At 39.6% G+C, this 24,814-nt stretch overlaps 2 protein-coding genes across 2 annotated transcripts; one reads left to right on the forward strand and one right to left on the reverse strand.

Moving 5' to 3' along the window:
• Positions 1-1,036: 1,036 nt before the first annotated feature.
• LOC131245771 (nuclear transport factor 2-like) lies at positions 1,037-14,366 on the forward strand. Its single transcript, XM_058245457.1, has 9 exons — positions 1,037-1,196; positions 1,279-1,413; positions 5,843-6,149; positions 6,814-7,097; positions 7,227-7,416; positions 9,201-9,322; positions 9,424-9,489; positions 10,850-10,928; positions 13,822-14,366. Exons 1-9 carry the CDS (start codon positions 1,158-1,160, stop codon positions 14,028-14,030), a joined length of 1,431 nt encoding a protein of 476 aa, XP_058101440.1. The 5' UTR covers positions 1,037-1,157; the 3' UTR covers positions 14,031-14,366.
• A 4,822-nt stretch (positions 14,367-19,188) lies between these two features.
• LOC131245772 (uncharacterized) lies at positions 19,189-22,615 on the reverse strand. The gene is made up of 3 exons (XM_058245458.1): positions 21,795-22,615; positions 19,930-20,102; positions 19,189-19,400 (listed from the first exon to the last, which is right to left on the reverse strand). The coding sequence occupies exons 1-3, from the start codon at positions 22,569-22,571 to the stop codon at positions 19,268-19,270; spliced, it is 1,083 nt and encodes a 360-aa protein (XP_058101441.1). The 5' UTR covers positions 22,572-22,615; the 3' UTR covers positions 19,189-19,267.
• Positions 22,616-24,814: the final 2,199 nt, after the last annotated feature.

The raw sequence follows: 24,814 nt of genomic DNA on the forward strand, positions 1-24,814 counted from the left end.
TACGGGCTAAGGCTACATGCTACACTGTCAGTGGTGGTGAGGGAAATCATAAAAAGCAGGGAAGAAACTAAATTTATGCCTGCTAGTTATAGCTCTGATTAGATCCATGTTAATTTTACACCATTAAGGAAATGGTGGTGATTATCCGGAGCTTAGCCAAGTGAACACACTTGTGCAACAAAACTCATCCCATATGTGCTAGCATGGCATGATAACTCCAAGATCCAGTCCATTCATTGGAAAGGTACTGCTATATTGATGCTCTGGGCTAAAAATCAGCTTGAGCCAATAATCAGTTGGGCCACGGATTGCAAAGCAAAGATTGCGTGATATATAAGCAAGGCTTTGGCAGGAAATCCGCGTCCCGCTACAGCGTCGAAGCGGATTGCGTACTGAGTAACTCAGTACGCTAAACGCACTGAGTAAACTCTGTGGGGTCCACCGTGATTTATGTACTTTATCCACTCTGTCCATCCATTTTATCAGATAATTTTAGTGTTTGAGATCAAAAATTAAGTATATCCAAACCTCAATTGGACCACACCACAGGAAACAGTGTGAATTGAACATCTACCATTGAAAATTTCTTGGGGGCCTCAAAAGTCTCCGATCAAGTTTGTATTTATGATATCCCTTCATCCATGTTTGTGTGATCTTATGAACAGGTTGGATGAGAAATAAACATCACTGTGGACCCTATAAAGGTTTCAACGGTGGAAATCATTATTCCAACTGTTTCCTGTGGTATGGCCCACTTGATCTTTGGATATGCTTAAATTTTTGTCTAAAAGCATAAAATAAGATGGAAAAATTGATGGACGGTGTGGATAGACCAGATACATTCACGCTGGGCCCAACAGAGTTTACTCAGTACGATAAGAGCGTACCGAGTAACTCAGTACGCAATCCGACTTCCTGAGTTAGTACGCAATCCGCTTCCGTCACGGACCACGCTATCCTGTGCACGTGCAAACGTGCGCGCGAGCGACTGATATCTTTAATAAATCTCGCACGGATTTCAGTCACTAACCCTAGGACACTCTACTTATTTCACAGTTAGATCTTGAAGAGCATTGCAGATCTAGGGCTCGGGATGAAGGTTATAGCGTAAGGGTTTTAAGATCGCTTTCGTTACAGGCTTTTGTAGCAGTGCGACAATGGCGGCTCCGTTTCCTGCTTCCGTGAGTGCTGTTCAGGTGATTACATCTAAAAAAAACCATCTTTTCTTCCTATTTTTAAGTTTCAATGGCGGTGAAATATATATATTTTTGGGTGCAGGTTGGATCGTATTTCGTTGGGCAGTACTATCACATTCTTCAACAGCAGCCGGATTTCGTTCATCAGTTCTACACGGAATCGAGCACGATGCTCCGTGTCAATGGGAGCAAGACCGAAACTGCCACTGCAATGATGGTAATTCTGCAGTGTGCGTGTGTGTGTGTGTGTGTGTATAAATTTTGCTTTCGTGCATGTTATTCAAATTCATAATTAAAAAATTGTAAATTCGCATTCATGTGTTAGTTATTGGAATTTCAGTTTCTTGCACGTGATTTTAGAGGAATGGTGCTATGTAGATAGACATTGTTTGGAATGTAGCTTCATATAAGTATGCTATGATTTTGTAGGACACACGGGCATGCCATTATGTTACGAAGAGTGGCCACCACTGTAGATTGCTTGCTTGCATTTATTCGTTTGGGCTGATCCCTGATATTTAAGTAAACAGAATAATGTAAACCCCAAAGGGGATGAAAATAGAGATAAAAGAAAAGAAGAAAGAGATTGTGGAAAGAACCCAACAATCCTCTAGCTGAATGCTAGTGACCTTAGAAAAAATCCCTATCCAAATCTTCTACCAAATAAAGAAACAACATACCAAAGAAGTTAGAAGTTTTATTTAGATCATCATAACAATGCATTAGACCTCCATAACATACCCTTTTGTAGCCTTGAAGTAAAAAAGAGAAACCCTAATAATAGAAAATGACCAAAATGCCCCTAAACACAATCACTACAATATGGGCCTTATGTAAGGCCATATCTCACCCAAACTGCCTCAAAATTACATGATCTTGGGCTCATTTGAAACCTCACTCAGTAGGCTATCAAACAGGATGATTTTTAGGTCGTTCATGCATCTTTTGGTGCCCCCAAGAAGGGTCCACCAAGAACGTGAAGAAAATAAAAAAGAGAATATATTAACTAAATCACGACTAAATCTCACCCTAAAAACTAATTAAATAAATAAAACTTATGAAATTAATGACCATATGATCGATTCCATAGGCAACACAATTCAATTTGACTGTCGATCCCATTCAATTGATCATCAAACCATTGATTTGGTCCAGATCATCAATCAAGACAATCTAACTCGTAGGATTGATCAAATCTTACATCAACTAGCTTTTGGGCCATTGGGTTACATCAATTTCACCCAACTCCAAAAGAAATTGTCTTTAAAAAAAAGTAATAAGGATAAGAGGTGTTAAGCTTTTTATCATCCTAGCATTGTCCTATTTTTCCATAGGACCTCCCCTACAGTATCGTCACTACATGATCCATTTGCAACTCCTTTGGAAACATGACTCGAATGGTACTTCTATTGTGTATTTCAAGTATAGTAATTTCAAGTATAGTACCCAATAAGTTATTGAGTGCCTCTAGTTTAAATTGGTAGTCTTAATTTCCTGTAAAGATTGTCATTCGTAGCGTGTTTTATTTGACTTCGATGACAGTTGATGGTGGAGACACATGCAACTTGTGCATAAATATGGTGTAGAAATATGTCCATCTTTTCTTTTGCCTCTTGGTGGTCCTCCATGTTCTAGATGTTGATTGTGGTCTCTTCGTCACTGTTGGCTTTCGATCGGTGGGCCTTGATTGACATTGAGAGGCTTCATGGTGATCATGAAACTATCAATCTCTTCAACCTTCAAATCATCCATTCTTGTTAATCTCCTCTAACATGTCATTTGCTGGTTGATCATCCATTTTCACTGGCGCTTCCTTCGATCGAGCTGGTGATCCATCGGTAGGTGTATCCATGGATCCATCGGGTGAGCCAATAGTGGATTCCTCTCTAGTCACCACACTCGCAAACATTTTGTTCTTAGGAACTCTAGTGAAAAATGCATTGAAGTTCATAGCATTTTCTTGTTCAATCAATGGCTCAAAACAAGCTCTTGTCTCCTCCTTGAATTCCTTGATTTTTTTTTTGCAGTATCTTCCTTGAACATGCTAATCTCCTTCTTGAGTTCCCATAGATTCTCCTTCTGCGTCTCTTCAATATTCTTAGTCATCTTTGACAATGTTGTGAGCAATGGGAGGCTTTTGAATAATTGACATGTGGCTGCCATTGTTGATAACACTGAGAGAGGTGTTAAAAGAAATCGTCGGAAGGCACATATGAAGATAGCTATAACTTGAGGTGATGCGAAGGACTATCTTGATCATGAAGGTAACTTGATAAGAATAGCATCGTGGATATGAAAGGGCATGGGAGTCCGAATAGGAATATTTGTATGAGGCATATGAACGTCTTCCTCAACATGAAATAATGTAGGTTGAAGTAACTCGGATAAGAATAACATGATGGATATGAAAGGGCATAAGAGCTTGAATATGGATAATTGTACGAGGCAGATGGACATCTTTCTATCCATAACTTCTCTAACAAAGAACATGAAATAATCCAGGTTGAACTTTAGGCTTGAGTTCTAGATATAAGGGTTTTGGGGGTTTGGGATGGGTTTTAGGGAAGGGAAAAAAAGGCAAGGGAATTGATGGGTTGGAACGGGAGTAGGATTTGGTAGGGTTGGAAATGGGTACAATCAGGGTTTGATGGTTTTATTTTATTTTATTATATTGGGTATGGTTGGGGTTCAAAGGATTTGGTAATTTGAGGAAGTAAGGGAAAATGAAAAGAAAAGAAAAGGGAAGAGATTGAGAAAAAGATGAGGAAATTAACTTATTTCAGTTTTTCAAAGAAGTAACTTGCTCTAATACCAATTAAATGCAAACCCCAAAAGGAGATGCAAATAGATTAAAGAAAAGAAGAAAGAGAGATTATGGGAAAGGATCCAGCAATCCTTTAGTTGAATGCTAGAGATTGTGAAAAAAAACTCCTTCTCCAAATCGTCTACCGAATAAAGAAACAACAAACCAAGGAAGTTTTAATTTTATTTAGATCATCATTATAATGCAGCCTCCATAACATAGCCTTATATATGCTTAAAACAAAAAATAGAAGCCCTAATAATTGAAAATGAACAAATTGCCCCTAAATCTTGTCACTGCCACATGAGCCTTACGTAAATGAGCCATTTCCCAAAAGGGCCGACCAAGAAAGTGATGAAAATAGAAAAGAGAATTTGTTAACTAATTCATGACTCAATCTCACACTAGAAAGTAATTAAATAGATAATACCTATGAAATTGAAGATCATATGATTGAACCGTAGGCCCCACAATTTAAGTAGACAATTGGTCCCATCCAATTCATAATCATACAATTGATTTGGTCCAGATCATCAATCAAGACAATTTGATCGGTAGTATTGATTAGATCTTAGATCAACTAGCTTGCATGGCCATTTGGTTGCATCTTAGAGGAATGCACTTCTCTTTACAAAAAAATAGTTGCTTGAGTCAATTGAATTTCCTTTACTATCAAATCAGGGAAAAAAGTTGAATGAAATATCATAGTGGATTTTTGCTGAACTTTGATGATTTGATCAATGGATATCACAGTGGATTGGAATGATACCATCTTTTCAAATGATGTGAATTGGTTCAATGTAACAAGGATGGCACTCCCTGACACGATTGTGTGAGCCAAGTGTTTTACTGAGAGCTTGTGCACTCATATCTCCCACCATCCATAAATGGTGGGTGGGAATCTTAGCACACATTTCAAAATGGATTTTTGAACATTTGAATTTTGAAATGCTGAATAGAGAATTGCTGCTAGTTAACCACCGACCGTCATTAAACAGTGAGAGATGATGACTTCATTACTCACCATGAATCCTATGTGCATTGAAATCATGCCCTTAATTGTGATTACATATTATACACATTTTATTTCTGTAATATTCTTTACATACAAATAATTGATTTTGTTAGGTTATTATTACCGTTATCACTTTTAGGATTTTTTTTTACTCACAAATAACTACAGAATACTATTAAAATAAAATCTTTTTTCAGACGTGTCAGTAACTTGGCTTCATGCAGTCTATGACGCTGCATGGTTTGTGTGTGTGGAAGAAGGGAATTCTCATGAGCATTCTTAATTTTTTGTACAACTTTGCATGTCTGTGCCCAAACAAGCCCGTTTGAATTTGTATTTTACTTCGATGAGCAAGTAAGTCAATGTTATTGACTGGACTTATGATAGCAACAAGTTGGCCGATAATGTGAAACTGTTAAAAAAAAAACTTCTGATTTCATGTTTGGTGTTATCTGGTTTGATGGCCTGCAGGTATTTGTCTGTCTGGTCTCTCCTGGCAGTTTGATCCAACTTCAACCACTTTATTGTTTTGCTAGTCATTTATTATTTTTATTGATAGGAACTTGAACTGATACAGTTGTTGGAATTTGATAGGAGTCAGCAAAATATGCTGTTAATGTTGTTCGTTTTATTTACTTCTTATTTCATTTCACTTAGTACCCTTTTCGGGTGCGTCGCAAAGACCTAGCTGAAAAGGCTAGAAGCTATTTCAGTATTGCTGATAGTACATTCCAAGCATTCATTTATGTTCTGTTCGGCGTTATTTTGAGCATCATTACATGGATTCCATATGCATGAATAATATCTCCCGTGGTTTTACCTCTGCAGCAAATTCATTCACTTATCATGTCCCTGAATTTTACCGGAATTGAGATCAAAACAGCACATTCTCTGGAATCCTGGAATGGTGGTGTTCTAGTGATGGTTTCTGGTTCTGTGCAAACCAAGGATTTCAATGGCAGGAGGAATTTTGTGCAGAGCTTTTTTCTTGCTCCCCAGGAGAAAGGTTATTTTGTTCTCAATGACATCTTTCACTTCCTCGACGATGAAAATATTCATCAACACCCAGCAGCTACATTGGCCCATGGTGATTTTGAAACGAAACTAAGTGCACCCAATCCAGCTCCCGAGCCAGGTATGTTGGATGAATGCTACCAATTTAGGATTTGTATGGATATGTGTGAATATGTTAAGTTATTCTAGAAGAGAAGAGGCTTTGTACTTATTCAACAAATTTCTTTTAAGTTTTTAGTCACCTCCTTATTTTTTAAATGTTTTAAAGTGATTTTTTTTTTCCCTGCTGACTGAGTGAGCCTTTGGCATATTTATGCAACTCTGATGAAATCCACACTTGAAATACTTGTTAATTTGAACTATGACATTTTTCAATCACACTATTCATTTGCAGGTAGGATTAAGAACCATTATTTAGTTTGATTGATGCTTATATCTTAAAAGTTCTATAGTATGAAGAAAAGCTATGGAAGTTACGGCTGATCCTGTGTCATGATGATTATGAAACTTCTATAGAAGTTTCTCATTTTTTCTTCTTCTAAAGATGCATACGTGGAAGATTTCCTATTCCTTTTTAATGCTTAAAAGGTTGAGAAGTATAGTGAATGGATAGTACTAGGTGCAGAATTGGTCGGGATCCACAACTTTCCTGTAAAAAATTTAATTCTACCTTTTTGCTGCTTGTTCCTTGTTTTTTTTTTTTTTTTTAATCAATTAGTTTGTTGGTACCTTGCCTTTTGTGATTTACCCCCTCTTGAGAATGAGATTGTTTTGTGTCACTATAGAGAAGAAAATTGCTTTTGAAGTTTCGGAGTATTCGCTGGGAGCAGAAGTTCAGGCTATGGAGTTCACGGCTTCAGATCATGTGGATGAAAATGACACTGTCGACAAGTACAGTATACCCGAGCCACCTCAACAACTTTCTGAAGCTGATAACATAGTGGAAGAAACTCCTGCAGAAGAGCCTGCAGCTTCATATCCGGTGGCAGTGAACACTGTGCGGGATCCCCCACCTGTCCCTGTCGAAGAACCTGTTGGAGAACCCCCAAAACACACATATGCCTCTATTGTATGCACCACTCTTAAGCTACTAGCCTGTTACTGTCATATTATTTCCATCTGGAACTGATTATTCCTCTTTATTATTATTATTATTAATTTTTTTTCTTTTTAAATCTTTTGCTGCAAAAAATTGAAGCTACGGGCTGCAAAAGGACAATCTGCGCATTCTGTAACTCGTCCTGCTTCTTTAAACAAGAGTGCTCCAGTTGCTTCAGAGCGGTATCATGGTCTGGAGCCTAGTCAGCATTCCTATCCTCTATTGTCAGTGGGACCTGATAGCTCTGGTGCAGAAGCAGCAGATGAAATTACAGCACCAGAAGAAGAAGGTTAAATTTCCTCACCTAGACTCTCTAATAGCGAAGATGGTACCTTTCCCTGTAAATGTTCCTTGAAAGTTACAGGAGTAGTAGGATAAACAGTAAAGAAAGAAAAAAAAGAAAGAGTTAGAACTTTAGAGATAAGGTGCAGGAGGACATTGGTTTTCTGGGAGCAGCCAAAACCGCCTTGACTACTCAGACACATAGCATTGTTTGCACCTTATCCTTTTGAAAAACACAAACATTCACGAATCTCAAGTTGCCATGCACCTCCTTTTAAGTAATGAAGTACATGGCCACTTAACTGTTTGGTGTGTTTACCACTGCGAATGTACGACATGTTACCTACTTGATATATTTGTCTTGCCCGACTTGAAAACTCAAGAAGAAAGTACCATCTTCTTTAAACAACTATATGTCTACATTTATATACACGTACAGCGGTACAGGCATGACTTGACACTTGCTGTAAACTAAGCTATTCTCAGCCATCTGACATCCTGTTCAAGGAATTCTGTACCGTCTGTAATACAGTGCTCTTTTCCTCTCTCCACCAACATGCACGCACAAACAATTACAAATCCTTTTCAAAGGAAAATTGTTTGCCAGCAAAAATTCTTGAAACTCATTCTATTTTCTTTAAACAACTACATGTCTACAGGCACGCACAGACATGATTTGACACTTTGCAGTAATCTAAACTTTTCTCATCCATTTGAGATCCTGTTCAAGGAATTCTGTAGCTCCTGTAGTGCAGTGCTCCTTTCCTCTCCATTTTTTTTTTTGAAACGATGATAACAAATTGTATTAGAGAAAGAGCCAAAAGGCTAAAAAGTACAAAAGGGAGAAAAATAGAAAGAGAGAAGATTTTACAACTTGATCCAAAAAACCAGAAATTGCTCAGCAGCTAAAATATTCGCTGCATGCACCCATTCGACAACATTTTGCCTTACCCTATCGAGAACTTTTGCTGGATCACACCTATCATTTTTAAAGCATCGGCTATTTCTTTCTAGCGAAATGCTCCACAGCCTTGCTAATAAATGTTAAGGACCAAACTCGATTCCCAACCTTACATTTGCCCCCTCCGTGCCAAGCCAGAAGAAGCTGGTCAACTGAACCTGGGAAAACCCATGAGACTCTGAACATGGAAAGAAAGCCACTCCAAATCATATATGTGAAAGGACAGTGAATGAATAAATGATGAACAGATTCCTCATTGTTATAGCATAACAAGCACACATGTGGAATTATCATTTCACTGCTTCGCAAGTTATCAATGGTAAGGACCTCCTTTCTGCCCACCAACCACACAAAGGCCTTGTAAAGAGACTTTATGGAAAACTTTCCAGATTTGTCGATGAGCCACATGGAGGTATCTTCCTCCGAAGAGACTGGATGTATAGATGACAAGACATCCAAAAGCCTTAGAAACTCCTCCATCTCTTCGTTGTTAAGATTTCTTCTGCATCGAGGGGCGCAAATTGTTACTTCACCTTGATTGGACAGACATTTTTCTTCCAACACATTCACGTCAATGGCAATACTTGCCAGATGAGGGAATAACACATTATTTAGACTCTAATTCCCGACCCACACATCTGGCCAAAACTGTTTGTCAGTCCTCTTCAAAGGAAAACTGTTTTACAGTAAAAATCCTGGAAACTCATTTTCTTCTCTGCTGGAGGTCTGGCCTGTTTTATTTGTTACAAAAATTCAGGATGGTGATCCTTCTTTCTAAGCCTTGTTATGTTGCAGTGTTTGTTCTGATGCCTAATCGCAAATCTTCTCAGGTGAAGGGAGATCTGTTTATGTAAGAAACCTGCCCTCTACAGTGTCAGCTTCTGATGTTGAGCAGGAGTTCAAGAACTTCGGTAGAATCAAGCTTGACGGTGTTGTCATCAGGAACCGCAAGGTACCATCCATGGCTGTTTTTTTACTGGTTACTGCTTCCCACCTCAGAAATTAATCAAATATTTAGCTTCTGACTTCTGAGTGTACACTCTGGATCTGCAGGATATTGGTGTCTGCTATGCGTTTGTTGAATTTGAAGATGCTGCTGGTGTCCAAAATGCAATTAAGGTTTGTTTTTCTTTCAAGAATTATAAAGAACTTCAGGTTTATCATTCCATGCCGTCTTCTTTCCTCAGTTTGGTTGGGCCATTACCTCTATAATTTCTCCGTATGGATTTCTGTGTATCCCAAATACCCTATCTGTGTTAATCCAACTGTAACATCCCTGCACAAGTGGAGGGAGTCAGTTGGATGTAACCGCTACCCGTGGCCATACAGCTTGATCTGATTGCTCAGGCTACCTGGAGAAGTCCCATTCATGCCATTCCACGATGTGTCATAATGATTTCTATGCGAACAGCCCATGTCCAAGCGGAATTCAGGAGGCATCAATATTGGGACCTATTTGGTTACTGAAAAAGTTAAATTTGGACAGCCTTGTCCATACAGGGCACATTTGCATTGTTTGTAAACAACCATTATTTGTGGGTCCGGTTCCATGGCTCAGTGGTAGACAGATTGCATTTCAACACTGAGGTCATGGATTCAAGTGCCTGTGTGGTGTGGGTGTGTGTATGAAATCCGGACATGAAGCTAGTTTTAGCCCATATTTCATAGAATACATAAATGAATAGCTATCTTTTTTGCATGTATGGCACATGTGCCACATGTCTACATGAGACACTTACGAATAGCCATGTGAAGGTATGCTGCATGTACCACAAGTGTCACTGTGCATGTTCAAGCAACCGACATGTGCCGCCGTGCATCACTGCATCTTCAAATAGCCCATGTCTGCCACATGTGCCCATATTAATATACAAATGCATTTCATGTCTACATGCGCCAATTTACCTAATGTGTACAAGTGCCACAAATGCTTGTCTAGACGGTGTTTGAAAAACAACATTCTGCACAACAAAATAATCTATCTGTACAAGTCTATTAAGAGAGGCAATATCTGGACAGATGTGTTCAAAAAGTTCTGATCAGATAGAACTTTGATGGTAACCAAACGTGCCCTTAGGTTTTCTCAAATCTATTTTTTTTCTTGGCCGCACATGTGAAGCTTGTTGCTCCTATCAAAATGAGGAATCTCATTCTTGGCAATGGGAATTTCATGGGAGATGTTTGACTTTGGTTTTTATCAGCATACAATTGGTAAAATCTTGCAGCAAATTGAACAACTTAGAATATGAAAATAGGTGGACAAAGAAATAATTGATAACAAACAAATTAGTAAAGCGATAAGTATGCTTATTGTAAAAAAATAAGAGAGCATATTGTGATATTATCAATTTTTATTTTTTATTTTTTGGTTGCAAAATATTGGTGACATTTGTTATCATGCCTTGACCAAGTGACCGACACGTTAGTGCAGTTTCTGGTGCACTCTAGCTATCCGCTTAATCTCTCTGGCTTATTGCAGGCATCTCCAATCCAGTTTGGTGGACGGCAAGTGCACATTGAAGAGCGGAGAGCAAACAGCAGCTCATCTAGAGGAGGAAGTATGTCATTCTTTCATGCTGCTGCTTTTTATTTTACTCCAGCTGCTATTATTATTGTTGCCTGAATGCTCTATTTGGGAATCTTTGTCAGCTTTTGGATATTGGCTCGTACATTTGAATAACTCAAATGTACTTGGATTTGTGAGGACCTAAATGCATTGATGCAGACCAATCTAGGTTTAGAAAGAAACCTGATTAGTCCCAAGATCCAATTGGTATGGGAATAGATCCATAATGATTTCTACCTCTGGAATATGTCAATTGCAGGTTTTGAATATGTAATCATCAGTTCCATTAAATTCCAAATATCAATCAATATAGGTAAAATGATAGCACCGTAGTAGCATCCACGGGGGGTGCAAACAGAATCATCAGTAGGATTTCATTTTCTGCAGCCAAACTAAATTCTAATACTTGAAAATCAAACCCAGCGGCTGTTTTCTAATTCCCAGCAACTTGTTAAACCCAGTAGTCAAACAATAATTCCAGCACACCCTGGACAATTTTTCAGTCAAAACAGTATAACTAAAAATTATACCAGATTCGTGCACTGGAGAGAAGTACTTCAACTTTCATAAAATGGTTCAAAAAGGAACCAAAGAATTCTAAAACATCGTCAAATTTTGCTTTCAAAGAAAAGATGCAACCAGTTCCGGAATCTGCCTCCTATGGTGGGGCAAACAGCTTTATATTACCCCTAAACCAACCCTAAATCATCAATCATAGCACTATGCTCGGCAGTAGGTAATCTCAACTCTTAGCATCACTTCAATATGACCCCAAGAAGAAATTATCTGTTAGAGAAACCCCTAAACAAAACTAAACATTAAGACATAAGTGGGTATGCCTAGACAAATAGGAGAGCTGTGAAAGCCTTGCAAACCATTCCTTAGAATGAAACCTATCTGCATGAGTCGATATTGACATCAGCATAATGGTTGCATCATCCCTTATTCTTTTCCTCCAAACTGCATGTCCAATCATTTTATGGTTGCTGGTGCTGTTGGGCTCAGTATCAGTATGGTGGCCTCCTTCAGCTTCTGACTTCCTATTTGATCAGCTTTCTCTTTTTAGTTTTTTTGAATGGTTTCTTCTTTTCTTCTTCTTCTTCCAATCAGCATCAATCTCTTTCGGTTGGAGAGGTTTCCCACTTGATTTCCAAACTTTCTGGTCACCTTTGTCATCTGGATGCTCCTGCATAGACTTCAGAATAGTTCTTGCAACTTTTTGTAGTACTTGAAGGAGAGCTGTAAGACTAGCTATTTTTTATTGGACATAATGTTGGGCAGTTAAAGCACAAATGCTCACAGGAAGAACGTAGCTGAAATGAGGATGTTGAGATGGATGAATTTCATGATGGGGAAGGATAGTATTTGAGAGAACTTGGGAGTTGCACCAATAGGGCAATAATGTGAGGGAAAGTAGACTTGGATGGTTTGGCTGTGCACAACATGGACCAAGAACTGCATCAGTTAATGAGCAAAGGGCAAGGGGAAGGCCTAAAAGGACACCAGTGGAGTTAGTAAGAAAAATATCTTAGGACCTACAGTTTAACTGAGGATATGGTCTGTGATAGAGTGGAATAGTGAAACTGGATTCGTGTAGCTGACCCCAATTAGTCTTTGATAAGGCTTAGATGATGATGAAGAAAAAGAACAAGGATTCAACTGGAGCATGATCCTCCTTCAGTACATGAAGGAACAAGTATTGCTCCTCCCTTGGAGCAGTATCCCTGTCCTGTAGCTGTGTCCTCACCAGAAGTATTTTCCTACACCCCATTGGATCAATGTTGCACCACACCCTTACCAGAACATGTTCCCAACAGAGTACGGCACTAGTACCTTCAGGTAACTGGCTGGTGACTTTATTTACCTAAATCCATGCATTTATGGAGCTGTGGATTTGGAGAATCCATGGATTTGGCAAATCCCCAACAAAAACAAGAAGGGAGATTTGAAATCCATGGATTTTGCAGAATCCTTTCCCTAAATCCCTCGCCCCAAACAGCCCTTAATAACAGCATAAGATGGCGAACCCTGAACCCAGTACAAGCCAAATCAGCGTGCCAGCATCTCTATTTTCAACCCCTTGTTTTTGCGGGCAATATTCTAATTCCCCTTTATAACTTGTATATTGCACCATACAGACTGACTGAGCACGTTCCCAGGGCTGGACACCTGTTCCTTTCTAGTCTACTAAAAACCATTTGTATTAATATAGCCTCTATATGGAAGGATGGAACATATGTTGGAGGGAAGGATGAGCTGCCTCTTACTGCAGGAGAGATTTTTATTTTTTTATTTTTATTTTAGTGAAAAGCCATCTTGTGCTATCCATCTCATGCAACTACTATCCATCTCATGCAACTATTGTGCAGTACAGTAGTGTACTTCTGTGTCAGCAATGTTGTAAAATATTTTCCAGATTGTTTCTTGAAACAGCTGAATTTCTGCTCAGTTATTCAAGATCCGAATTTTCTAGATTTGGCAAAATGCAGAATTCAGATTGGTTGGCACTTCATCATTCTGAGAATTACCTGTTCCCCCCTATGAAGTACAAACACTGTTTGAAACACATTATTACAAGTCGATATCTTGGTGCAATCACATGCACTGACACATTTTGAAACAAGTTTATTCTTCATGAAAGTTTGATTGAAATAATTGCAAGCAAGGTTGATGAACTGAACTCATCTCTTTCAAAAGAGGCAGGGGCGAGGGGCATCAGTTTGCAATGGCATTCGGGGGCTCCCTTTGCCTTCATACAATGTTTTCATCTCGTGTGCTATTTTTCATATTTTTCCAAATGATTTTATTTTCTTTAATTATATGTATATACATAAAAAGGAAACCTCTGTTTTCATTCAACTGCTACTTGGAACTGTTTTGGGCAGGAAGGGGTCGTGGCAGGGGCGGCTATCAGTCCGAGGCCCCCAGGGGGCGTTTTGGTGGTCGGACATTTGGTAGGGGAAGTGGGCAAGACGGTGTTGACAGGGACTACAGCAACAGGCCAAGGGGGAATGGTTTCCATCAGAGGGCCCCACGGGGTAGCCAGGTCTCAAGGAATGATGGTTCCAACCTATCAGAGGCCTCAGCTTCTTAGATGATTTCTAGAGAGAGATTTCAGGTGTAGTCTGCCCTCCTCGAGTACGTTCTTTTTGGTTTTGAGGAAATATATATTCATATATATGTTTTTTTGGGAGTGTCAACTCATTCTATTGAATTAGCTGGTGTTGAGAGGCAGCACCCTTTTGGTGCGATCATCATCGTTGTTTCACCCCTCCCCTCCTCCCTCATCAATTTGAGGGTTGGTGGTTTTTCGCAATTACCAGATACCCTGTTAAGTGTGTTTTCAGAGCCCTGAGGTAGAGGCGCTGGCTCCCTTTATTATTATTATTATTATTATTTTTAAATCTTTTAAATGAATTAGTTTCTCTGAGATGACCATGATGAGGTGGTGCAAATGTCAGCAACTAATGGTATTGACTCATATTTTTCTCGATAGTCACATGGGGCTCTCTTTTCTGTTGTGTCACATGGGGGGAGGGATGTAGGACCCATGCCAAAGGTGGGCCAGGTAATCTTTAAGTGCACCCCACCTGATGAGTCGATTGGCCTCACATTAGGCCCTACAATGTTCATGCTGTGATATTTGCATTGACGGGAAGGATTTCGGCTCTATATGGGAGTATCTCATTTTTATGCTTCTGGATTTATTTATTTATTTATTTTTCTACATCTGCTCTCGAAAATATCACGTCTTGTGACGACTGATTACCTTACAGGTGGTCATATGGTAAGGCCCATTTTCTTCTATCTTCCAAAATGTCGTCTCCAAACCTAAAATATTGGGATATCTTTGGAGGGTAAAATGGCTGGTAAAAATGGGTCGTCGGTTTACTTGTACCTCAAAAGCAAACAGTTCCTAAAAAATAGTTTTGCAGGTTTAACCTAGTTAATGTTGTTGGACCGTCCAGTTCGTATCATCCGACTGTATTTGTTACGACTTTATTAGGCCCACCTTAATGCATGTATCTTTTTGAAGTAAGGGGTGCACTACCATTTCTCTTGAGTCGATGGGGTTTTATATCCCTTGTGTTTGTAGCCTGGGTTGAACTCTTCAGAGTCGAGAATTCCATGTCCCACTGTTTTGTTTAGATGCGTTGTAGTGGACATGGCGTGGCCCACTCAACAAATAGGACACTTGCAAGAAGAAAAAAAGGGCGGTGAAGAATCTACGATATGGATCCATGTTCAACCTTCACATTGGTCTTCTCAACGTTTGGAATGTAAGCTTTCTTTGAATGGACCCACATGATGAATGGCCTTGGATCTCACATACGCCTCAATCTCAAGCATCAGATGGTCTATTGTCGTCACAACCACCTACCTTTGTGCGCTATCAACGAATCAGTGTTTACCTTTTGGTCTATTTTCATATTAGCGTCCACTTAAGATTTGGATCTGCTTCATTTTTGGGCTCATGCCCTAATCATCCTTCCAAATGGAAGAGAATGCGTAGATGTGGGATACACTAAAGTGGGCCTAATAGTAAGGCCGACTTTAATGTTTGTATTGTATATACACAGTCTATCATCCCCTTTTAACTGCTCATTTTAGGGCATGGGACAGAAAAAAAAATTGAAGCAGATCCGAATCTCACGTGGACCATACATACGAAGCAGTGGTGATTGAATGCCCACCATTGAAAACTCCCAAGGGCTCCCCTAATACACACCGTATTGTTTATTGAAACGCCCACAATAAGTTTTTAATGGTAAATCATCAATTTTCCTGTGGTGTGGTCCACCGGAGATATGGATTTGCTTCATTTTTAGAAATCATGGCATAAAACGAACCAGAAAAATGGATGGAAGGTGTGGATATACAATACATGCATCAAGTTGGCCCCCACAGTCACGACAGCACCATGTTGGGTGAGCCCGGGCGTACCTAATAAGCTGGTAAACGTTTTCAAAAAAAGGAATGGAAAGAAGAAAAGTGATTTTAAGTGGCCGTGACGATTATACAAAATACAATCCACCCATGAGGTCGCTTACTAAAATTGATTTAACGGCAAAAAATAAGGCCCGACCATGATTTAGGTGGGCCACAAGAATAGAAACCGTTTTGAGGATGAGCATTGTCCCATACTCTTTTCAATCACGTGGCAAGAAATTTGGTTTTGGGCCTACTGTAGGGGTGTCTGAGTGGTGGTCGAGGTTATATTTCACGTACACATGACGGTGGGCTACCACAAAGTTTGATGGCTTGCCAAAGTAGGCTGGTTGCAATCTGTCCTTGAGGACTCTGCAGCACGGATGGTGCTCTGTCGGCACCACCATGATTTATGTGTTTCATCCATGACGTTCATCCATTTTGGATCATTAATTTAGCAATGAGCCAAAAATTGAGGAAGATCCAAATCTCAAGTGGACCATACCACTGGAAATAGTGGTGATTGAATGCCTACCGTTGAAACCTTTTTGAGGCCCACCATGATGTTTATTTGCAATCCAACCTGTTGATTAGGTCACTCAGACCTGGAAAAATTGAAAACCCCCCCCCCCCCAAGGAAGTTTTCAATGGTAGGCGTTCAATCCCCACTAACCTACGTGATCTTTGTATGTGCTTTATTTTTGGGCTCATGCCCTAAAACGAGATAGAAAAATGGATGAATGGCTTAGATAAAATGTATAGTCATGGTGGGGCCCATAGATTCCACCAGCACCACATCCAGTAGCTAGAGCGCTGCGAGCTGTTTGTTAAAACTTAAATACTTATTATTGAAAATTGTCATTTTTAGTGATTTTTATAATTTATAAATGCTCTAAAAATGTATTAGGTGAAGAGTATAATGCCAGGATACACGTGTTATATCTACACCATCCATCCATTTTGCTAGATCATTTTAGGCATGAGCCAAAAAAAAATCAAACATCCAAAGCACAAGTGGATCACAGAAAAAAATAAAAAAAGAAAAAAACAATGGGAAGAATGATGTCTACCGTTGAAATCTTCCTAGGTCCATAGCTGTTTATTTGCCATCCAACCTTGAATAGATTACATGGAGCTAGATGAACGGAAAACACAAATATTATCTTGATCCAAAACTTGTGGGCCAACGAAAATTTCAACGGTAGGTGTTTGATCTCCACTGTTTTTTGTGGTGTGGTCCATTTGAGCTTTGGATCTAATTCATTTTTGGTTACATGACCTATAATGATCTGAAAAAATGGATGGACGGTGTGGATATACCACACACATCATGATGGGGCTCACATGCCTTTCCCACACCGTGCCGTGTTATGCTCTACACAATCCCGAGTCACGAAGCAAATTAGGTGTTTCCGGGTAACACGTGGGTTGCCCTCACTATGGGGCCGTATGTTCTATATATCCAAGCCGTCCATCAGTTTTTCAAGATCATTCTAGGGCACGATAAAAGAAAGAACTAAATCCATATCTCAGGTGTACAGGAAAAAAGTGGTGATTGAATGCCCACCATTAAAAACTTCATATGGCCCATGATAATATTTATTTGCCATCCAACCTTTTGATTAGGTCACACAGATCTGGAAGAATAAAAAACACAAATATCAACTTCATCCAAAACTTTTGTGGCCCCCAATGAGTTTTTAATGCTCGGTGTTCAATTACCACATTTTCCTATGGTGTGGTCCGCCTGAGATTTGGATCTGCCTCATTTTTGGGCTCATGCCCTAAAACATGTTGGTAAAACGGTGGGACAGCGTGGATTTTACATAAATATCAAGGTAGGCTACCTCTTATTTTTTGGCCCAGGACCTTATGTGGATAATCCAATCCATTTCATGAATTACCATGCAAAACCACATTTATTGGATGATCCAATCCATCCATTATTTGACCTTATTTTCTATGGACATTTCCTTTCCAAGCCATCGATGAGTTGGTTGAAATGGCCTTAAAAAGTGATTCTTTAGAATCATCAGTCATCCATGATGGGCCCTAACTAATAGATAGATCAAATTGTTACTTGCACTTTTAAATTATATTTTTTTAAAATTTTATTTTTAACAATAGGAACCGTCCATGTTAAAGACCATTGATCAAACAATTAATATTTGTCAGATTTGATGGCTCATGAAATGCGCATCAGATCTGATATACGGTTTGGATCAATGCATTGTGTTGTCTTAATGGGCAACCAAATTTCAAATCTAGCAATTATGATTATAAATTCAGATCTGGCCTACAAAAAATCTGAACTACATTTTGTATGCTTGTTCAAACCATCCAAGCTCTGGGACTCACTGTAAATGAATCATAACCTCAAAATCAAAGTCATCTACAAATCTAATAATTCAATTCGGGTTATCAAATAGATGGCTAAAACTAATTAGTTTAGGGTATATTAATGGGACAATTTGAATGGATTAAAATGATCCAATCAATATGATATTTGAGTTATTTCTCCATCTACAATGGAGTCCATTGATAACGTGGCCCGTCTCACAAATGTGGTTTAACTTCGGAACTAGGCCACACATGTAGAAATTGAAAATTTGAACATACAATGCATATCCTTGGGACGGGTCATCTACTTGATTCGTGGCAAACGTTAAAGATCTAGACCATTCATCTACTTTGCTTTATTTGGTGGGAAAAGTATTAACATTTTATTGGAATGGACATAGATGTGCCCAATTTTCAGACAATACGGGTAAATATAATAAATTGTCAATTTTCAGACATTTGTAATTTGTGTTTACCAAACGAGTTTTTTGAAAAAATTGCTTATTTTTAAATATTAAAATTTTTTCACCACTTTTTTAAGACAAATTACCAAATAGATTTTTCAATACTTATTTACGTATTAAAATTCAGAATTTAAATTAATTTTCAGACCTTATTTTTCAGTTTGCTAAATAGCATCTGACATGGAAATATTCTAAAAGCAGGCACTAATTTGTCAATAGCACAAAAAGTAAGCAACTGCATGGCAATAACTCTTACCTTAACCACCCATTTTGTATGCTCTTAATTGTAAGGATCACTGTTAATTTTAATCACATGCAATCAATGGTGGATAAGAAGTTTGTTGATCACAGGTGGACCACATGGGACCCACATGGATATTGGCATGGTAGGTTTAGGTACTAAGAATCAGTTCACAGCTCTTTATTGAAAAAACATGTAAATAGATAGTGACTTAGCATTCAATAGTTATTACAAAGATCCCCTGTAAGGCTGTAACAGAGAGAGAGAGAGAGAGGAGAAAAAAAAAACAAAAAAAAAAAACACTAACATGCCACCTTCCCACCCGTACATGTCAAAGGTTAGCCATGGAAGCCATGATCAAGCAGCACTCGCAGAAGCTATTGCACCATGTGAAAGTGGTACACCTACAAACTGGCTTCCTTCTTCTTCTTCTTCTTCTTCACTGCCTTCTGTTTGCCAAAGAAAACTAGCATATGCCGCAAGAACATGGCTGCACACAAGAAAATTTCAATTTCTCAAAAGATCCTTAAACTCAATAATGCAATTGAATGCGCGCCTGTTCCATCTACACTGTCCATTTGATCCAAACTGTTAACTGATAGTCTGCCTCTTAGGCAATTGCCCATGGGTTCCCAAAATTGGGTGATTGAGCTACATCTGTGGCCTGTGAAGAGGTAGTCCAGTGATCGTCTGGGTTGGATGTGGGTGAGTTTATAAATTAAATTTTGATGCATAATAAGGCCACTGGTAGTGTTTGGATTGAGAGAATACTTTGGAAATGAGTTGAATTTCCATGGAAATCGAGTTTGCGCTGTTTGTGTAGAAGAAATAACTGTGGCATTTGATTTCCAAGGTCATGAGAGTTAGGTCTTGGCATTTGCGTCATTTCCTTGGAAAAACACATTCCAAACCAAACAATGGGATTATCGTAAGATTTTATAGGGATTCGGCATCTACATTTTGGATTGACTATCCAAAGAGAAGGATATATAGAACATATAATGATTTGGGAGACATACCTATTGTCGGAAGCAGCTTGAATGGCCTGTTCGAAGTAGCTCAAAGCTCTTTGATGGTCGTGATGACGCTCCCAAATTAGCTGAGCATACTCTGACAAGATCCCACCGTCTCCAGGTTCTGCAAGTATGGCACGTGAGTAGTAGTCCTCAGCTCTCTCTAAGTCGCCCTTGGACTGTCAATGGAACCCGGAATTTACATTATTACTGATGAAAGCAAAGCACACATGTACAAAATCCAGACTATTCAATAGGACCCACTGTGGATGAGTGGTATGCAGAAAGCCTCACTTGAGGGTTGTGATTTTTGGAGCCACAAATTTCGGCCTCTCTCATCCTTTACGAACAGAATAAGTTGGTCACTGCCCAAAGATGAACTAGGCCTAAGGTTACAATATCGCCCATCGATATCCCATTTTAATTTTGTGTTGGGTTCTTCTTGCATATCGCAGTTCCTACATATAATGTGCATGGGTCTAGTTTTCAGCTTGTTCTAACTAAAAATCTTCTTTCGTGCTCAACCATAATTCAAAAACCCAAAGACTCAACTCAATCTCTTGTAGAGCCATTTGGCTTAAAGACTCAAGCGACCCGTTAAAACTTGAATTGGTACCTTTTAGGGCTCCCCTTCTTAAGGACCCCTAAAGAGCCCCTAGTGGTATATGAGACTAACCAATCCGTCTTGAGGAAAAAAACAAGTTGGAATAGAGGTAGAGAACAGATAGTGTTCAGCAAATAGCCAATCAAAATACAAGGGAGTGGGAGTTCAGCAGTGCTAGGCAAAAGCAGCAGTCTTCGTTAGGTCGATAGGGATCCCAAAACTAGTAGATTGGACAATTTTCTATCTACCTCCATTGTGGTGGAAAGAGTTATAGAGAGATATAGTTGTTGTCGTCACCATCATCTAAGCCTTATTTCGACTAATTGGGGCCGGCTACACAAAACCTGTTCTACCATTCCACTCTATCAAGGACTCAAAATGTTAGATTTGTAAGATTTGAAGGAGTAGTTGTGATGGGTTGATCTACTCCAGTGCCCTCTTCTATAAATTTATGTCTTGGTCCTCAAACCTACAGGAGCGAAAACTCAAGTTTCATTGAAAATGTTTTCAGAAAGGGTGTGAGGTGTGGAAGGCCATGTACAGAAGGCTAAGTTAATCAATCCAATATCTAAGCAATTTAATGCCCATCAGGTACGAATCTAAGATTCAATTATTTAGTTTATAATCTCCATAATTGATGGATAGATGATCCATTATTCCACATTTACTCTAACAAGATTGTCAGGATTCATGAGGAAAGGTAGCCATGTTCAAATGTATTAAATGGCTGAAATGAACAAATGAACGGTTCGCGATTCGCAGCGATTTCTTGGTTGAGGCCAGGAGTTTGAAACTCAAAGTGTCTTTTTGCTTTTCACCAAGCAAGCAAAGTTGCATTCTAGCCGAGCCGAGCCGACCAACTCAGTGAACTGACTTTAGAAGTCTTTTGGAAATGAGACCAAGCCACGCTTGCAAGCGAGTTTTCTAGTGACTCAGCTTGAAATCTAGCAGACTCGGCGCTGAGTTTCGAGTTGAGTCACTGAAAGGTTAGGACGCCCCAACCAGGCATCGAGATCAAAATTCAGTGGACCCATGATATAAAAACCTGCGTTTGATTGCATTTCACATGTGTTTTTATGATTCAATCTCCCAATTTTAATTCAAAAAACGATTTTCCCGAGGAAAAAACCAAATTTACAGAATCTAATAATGAGTTTGATAAGGGCGTGTTTGGTTGCACCAAATATCATGATATTTGGTGCAACCAAACACACCCTAATGCAGAAAACTAATTAAAAAGAAAAGGGGTTAGATGGGCGGAGCTCACCTGAAACAGGAATTGAGCATAGTTCCTCAAGTACAGAGGATTGCATGGATCTTCTTCTATCATCCTTCTGTAGTAATTGTCGATGTCAGACTCATCTCCGCCGCCACTCAAATCTTCGATTGGAAAAGCACTTGCAGCGCCATCCGTTGTAGCGGAACCACCCACATCAATTGCAAGCCCTCTTGCAAGAAAGAGAGGTAGTCTCTCCATCCCTTCATCGTTCTCTTCAATTTCTTCAATTCCCTCAGCAAAGCTGATGGTTTTCCCATCAGAGAAGCTGAAATCTCCGCCTGGCGAACCAATACTCTCTCCGATTGTAATCGACCGCTCCAACCCGTCTTCCCCACCAACTCCCTCCTTCACCTCTTCCACAACATCTCTTGAATTATACACCGAAAACGACGGAATCGATACCAACGGTGAATTGGGTTGTCGCAGGTACCTCTGCGGGTTTGAATTATGGAATTCGCCGGTGACGTTGGTGGTGAGGCCTTCTAATTTCCCATCCGATTGGACCCGTCTGAAGCCGCTCGGAACCACATCGCCGTGTTCTTGAACGGATTCGGGGATTCCGGTAAGGGAGTGAGACATGGCAGAGGAATTGCAAGAGAATGAATGAAAATTGGGTGGCCGACTGTGATTGAGGAAGGAGATCTTCTTGAGATAGTGAGGAGTTGGGTGTGATCTGCTGCTGCTGTGATCGACGGTGATGGGAGAGTCTGAGATTGAGGAGAGGAAGGATCCGAGAAGAGGAAGAGAGGAGCTTCTAAGCAACATCTCACAGCTAATGGGAGTTGGGTTTGTTTATAGAAGAAGTTCCCTGGGAAGGTGGTCCATGAAAGGAGTCTGACTTCTTTTGAAATTGAGAAACCAACGGTTGATAAACAAGGATGGATACTCGGGTTTTGAAAGCAGGGCCCGCCAACATATTTCTCACCAGCCTGACGAATGGGCATACCTGAAATTTTTGTCAGAGCATGCTCATGGTAGGCATCAGGTGATGAACGTGAGGGATCTCTCACACGTGTTCCATGTTGCCACATGTGCAGCGAAAGCCTTCGTGTATCTCACGCCAGACGAAGTGCATGTAAATACCGGAAGCGCATTGCGTTGACGCGGATTGGATGCTGACAGGTTGATCAGCGAGTCGGCTACTGAAGCGACGTTAAGAACTTGTATGGCCCCACTACTATGATGTATGCGTTGTATCCACACCATCCATCAATTTTGAGATATCATTCTGTGGCTTTAGCCAAATCAATTTCGTGATGTCATTTTGAAAAATTTACACTGTGGACCCCACCTTTTATCCAGTGGTTTTTTGGAAACAATACAAACTTAGAATACGCAGTTCGACCTCCTCTTACGGAGTCGGAATTTCAGGAGGAAAATAACCCCACCTTCCTTTCGAAGACGAGCGCTGACGCTCCTCCAACCGAGAGTTGTACGGCTCAAAAGATATCAAAGTTACATGGCCCCACAGCCATGTATTTATTATATCCACAACGTTCATCCATATTTCGAGATCATTTCGGAGCATTATCCCAAAAAAGAAAATCATATCCAAAGATCAACTGGACCACACCACAGAGAGCAGCGGGAAATTTGATTTTCACCGTTAAAAATTTTGTAGGGCCCACCATGACATTTATTTTCCATCATAAGGCCACAAAGGTCTTTATGAAGAGGAAAAACAAATTTCATAATGATCCAAAATTCTGTAACCCCTAAAAGGGTTTCAATGGTAGACGTTCAATTCCCCACTGCTTTTTACAGTGTGGTCCACTTGATAGTTAGATCTATCTTATTTTTCGTCTCAAGCTTTAATATGAGCTCCCCAAATAGATGGACGGTTTGTATATAACACAGACCTTATGATGGGACCTACAAAAGTAACGTTGTAAAAAAAAAAAAAAATCATCACAGAAAGGCCGCGGCACCACCGCCGTTTTGGCGGCAGGTTCGGCGGCAGTGCCACTTTTTTTTTTTTTTTTTTTACATGGGGAACTTTTTCTCCCTTACATTTTTCTCTAATACATAATTAAGTAAATATGTATATATAAGTGTATAAAAATATTTGCTATCTTTCAATTCATTTCTTTGTCTATTTATTTAACAAGCATATCTCCTAAACTAGAATGATTTACTTAATGTACCACATATGATTTCGGGGCAGGAGAAGCTAATTAAGCCAAGCAACCTAGTTATTTTCTAAGATTCCATTAGGTCGATGGTCGAAAATCCATTTCATTCAGTTCGTGGTCAATTTCAATCACTTCGCGGTCAAACTGGAAATTCAGCGGGGCAAACATGAAATTGAGCGAAGCAAACATGAAATTGAGTGGGGAAAACTAGAAATTTAGCGGGTAAAACATGAAATTGAGCAGGGCAAACATGAAATTAGGGTTGAAAGTCGGGCCGGTTGGTTCGGGTTGGTGCTCAACCCTAACCCAACCCAAGGTTCCTATATCTAAACCTTGACCTAACCCAACCCAATCTTGAGTTGGGAATTCTCAACCCAAGCCCAACCCAAGAGAGCTCGACGGGTTAATTAGGTTGGTCGAGTGTATACATGTCTATTTGGGAGAGAGAAATCCGATATATCTTATTAGCTTAAGTCCTTGGAAATGACGTGGACAAATGAGACCCGACATCACTAGTGTACCTTCTACACATACAATCCACACTCAATTATAATTTATAAGTAACTAATATATTGATTGGGTTCAGGTTGGGTCAGGCAACCTGGGACCTCAACCCAAACCCAACCTAAGTTTTATTTTGGTGTTTGTATAGCCCAAGCTTGAGATTAGACCTGATATATCCTGCCCGAGTTTAACCCAATGTTGGGTCGGTCACAGGTTGGTCGGGTTGAACCCGCCCAACTTTCAGTCGTACATGAAATTGAGGGGGGCAAACTAGAAATTCAGAGGGGCAAGCATGAAATTGAGCGGAGGAAACTAAAAAATCAGCAGGGCAAACTAAAAAAATCAACGGGGCAAACTAGAAAATCAGCAGGG

Source organism: Magnolia sinica, chromosome 5 (assembly GCF_029962835.1).
Source record: "Magnolia sinica isolate HGM2019 chromosome 5, MsV1, whole genome shotgun sequence".
In the NCBI taxonomy this organism is placed as follows: domain Eukaryota; kingdom Viridiplantae; phylum Streptophyta; class Magnoliopsida; order Magnoliales; family Magnoliaceae; genus Magnolia; species Magnolia sinica.

What these genes read in the sequence shown, in the direction of transcription:
- LOC131245771 (XM_058245457.1), top strand. Translation starts at nt 1,158, where the DNA reads ATGGCGGCTCCGTTTCCTGCTTCCGTGAGTGCTGTTCAG. An exon ending in CTTCCGTGAGTGCTGTTCAG is followed by an intron (nt 1,197 to 1,278) that starts GTGATTACATCT and finishes TTTTGGGTGCAG; the next exon opens with GTTGGATCGTATTTCGTTGG. An exon ending in AACACACATATGCCTCTATT is followed by an intron (nt 7,098 to 7,226) that starts GTATGCACCACT and finishes AAAAAATTGAAG; the next exon opens with CTACGGGCTGCAAAAGGACA.
- LOC131245772 (XM_058245458.1), bottom strand. Translation starts at nt 22,571, where the DNA reads ATGTTGCTTAGAAGCTCCTCTCTTCCTCTTCTCGGATCCTTCCTCTCC. An exon ending in ATGCTCAATTCCTGTTTCAG is followed by an intron (nt 20,103 to 21,794) that starts GTGAGCTCCGCC and finishes TTCCATTGACAG; the next exon opens with TCCAAGGGCGACTTAGAGAG. An exon ending in CAAGCTGCTTCCGACAATAG is followed by an intron (nt 19,401 to 19,929) that starts GTATGTCTCCCA and finishes TCTTGTGTGCAG; the next exon opens with CCATGTTCTTGCGGCATATG.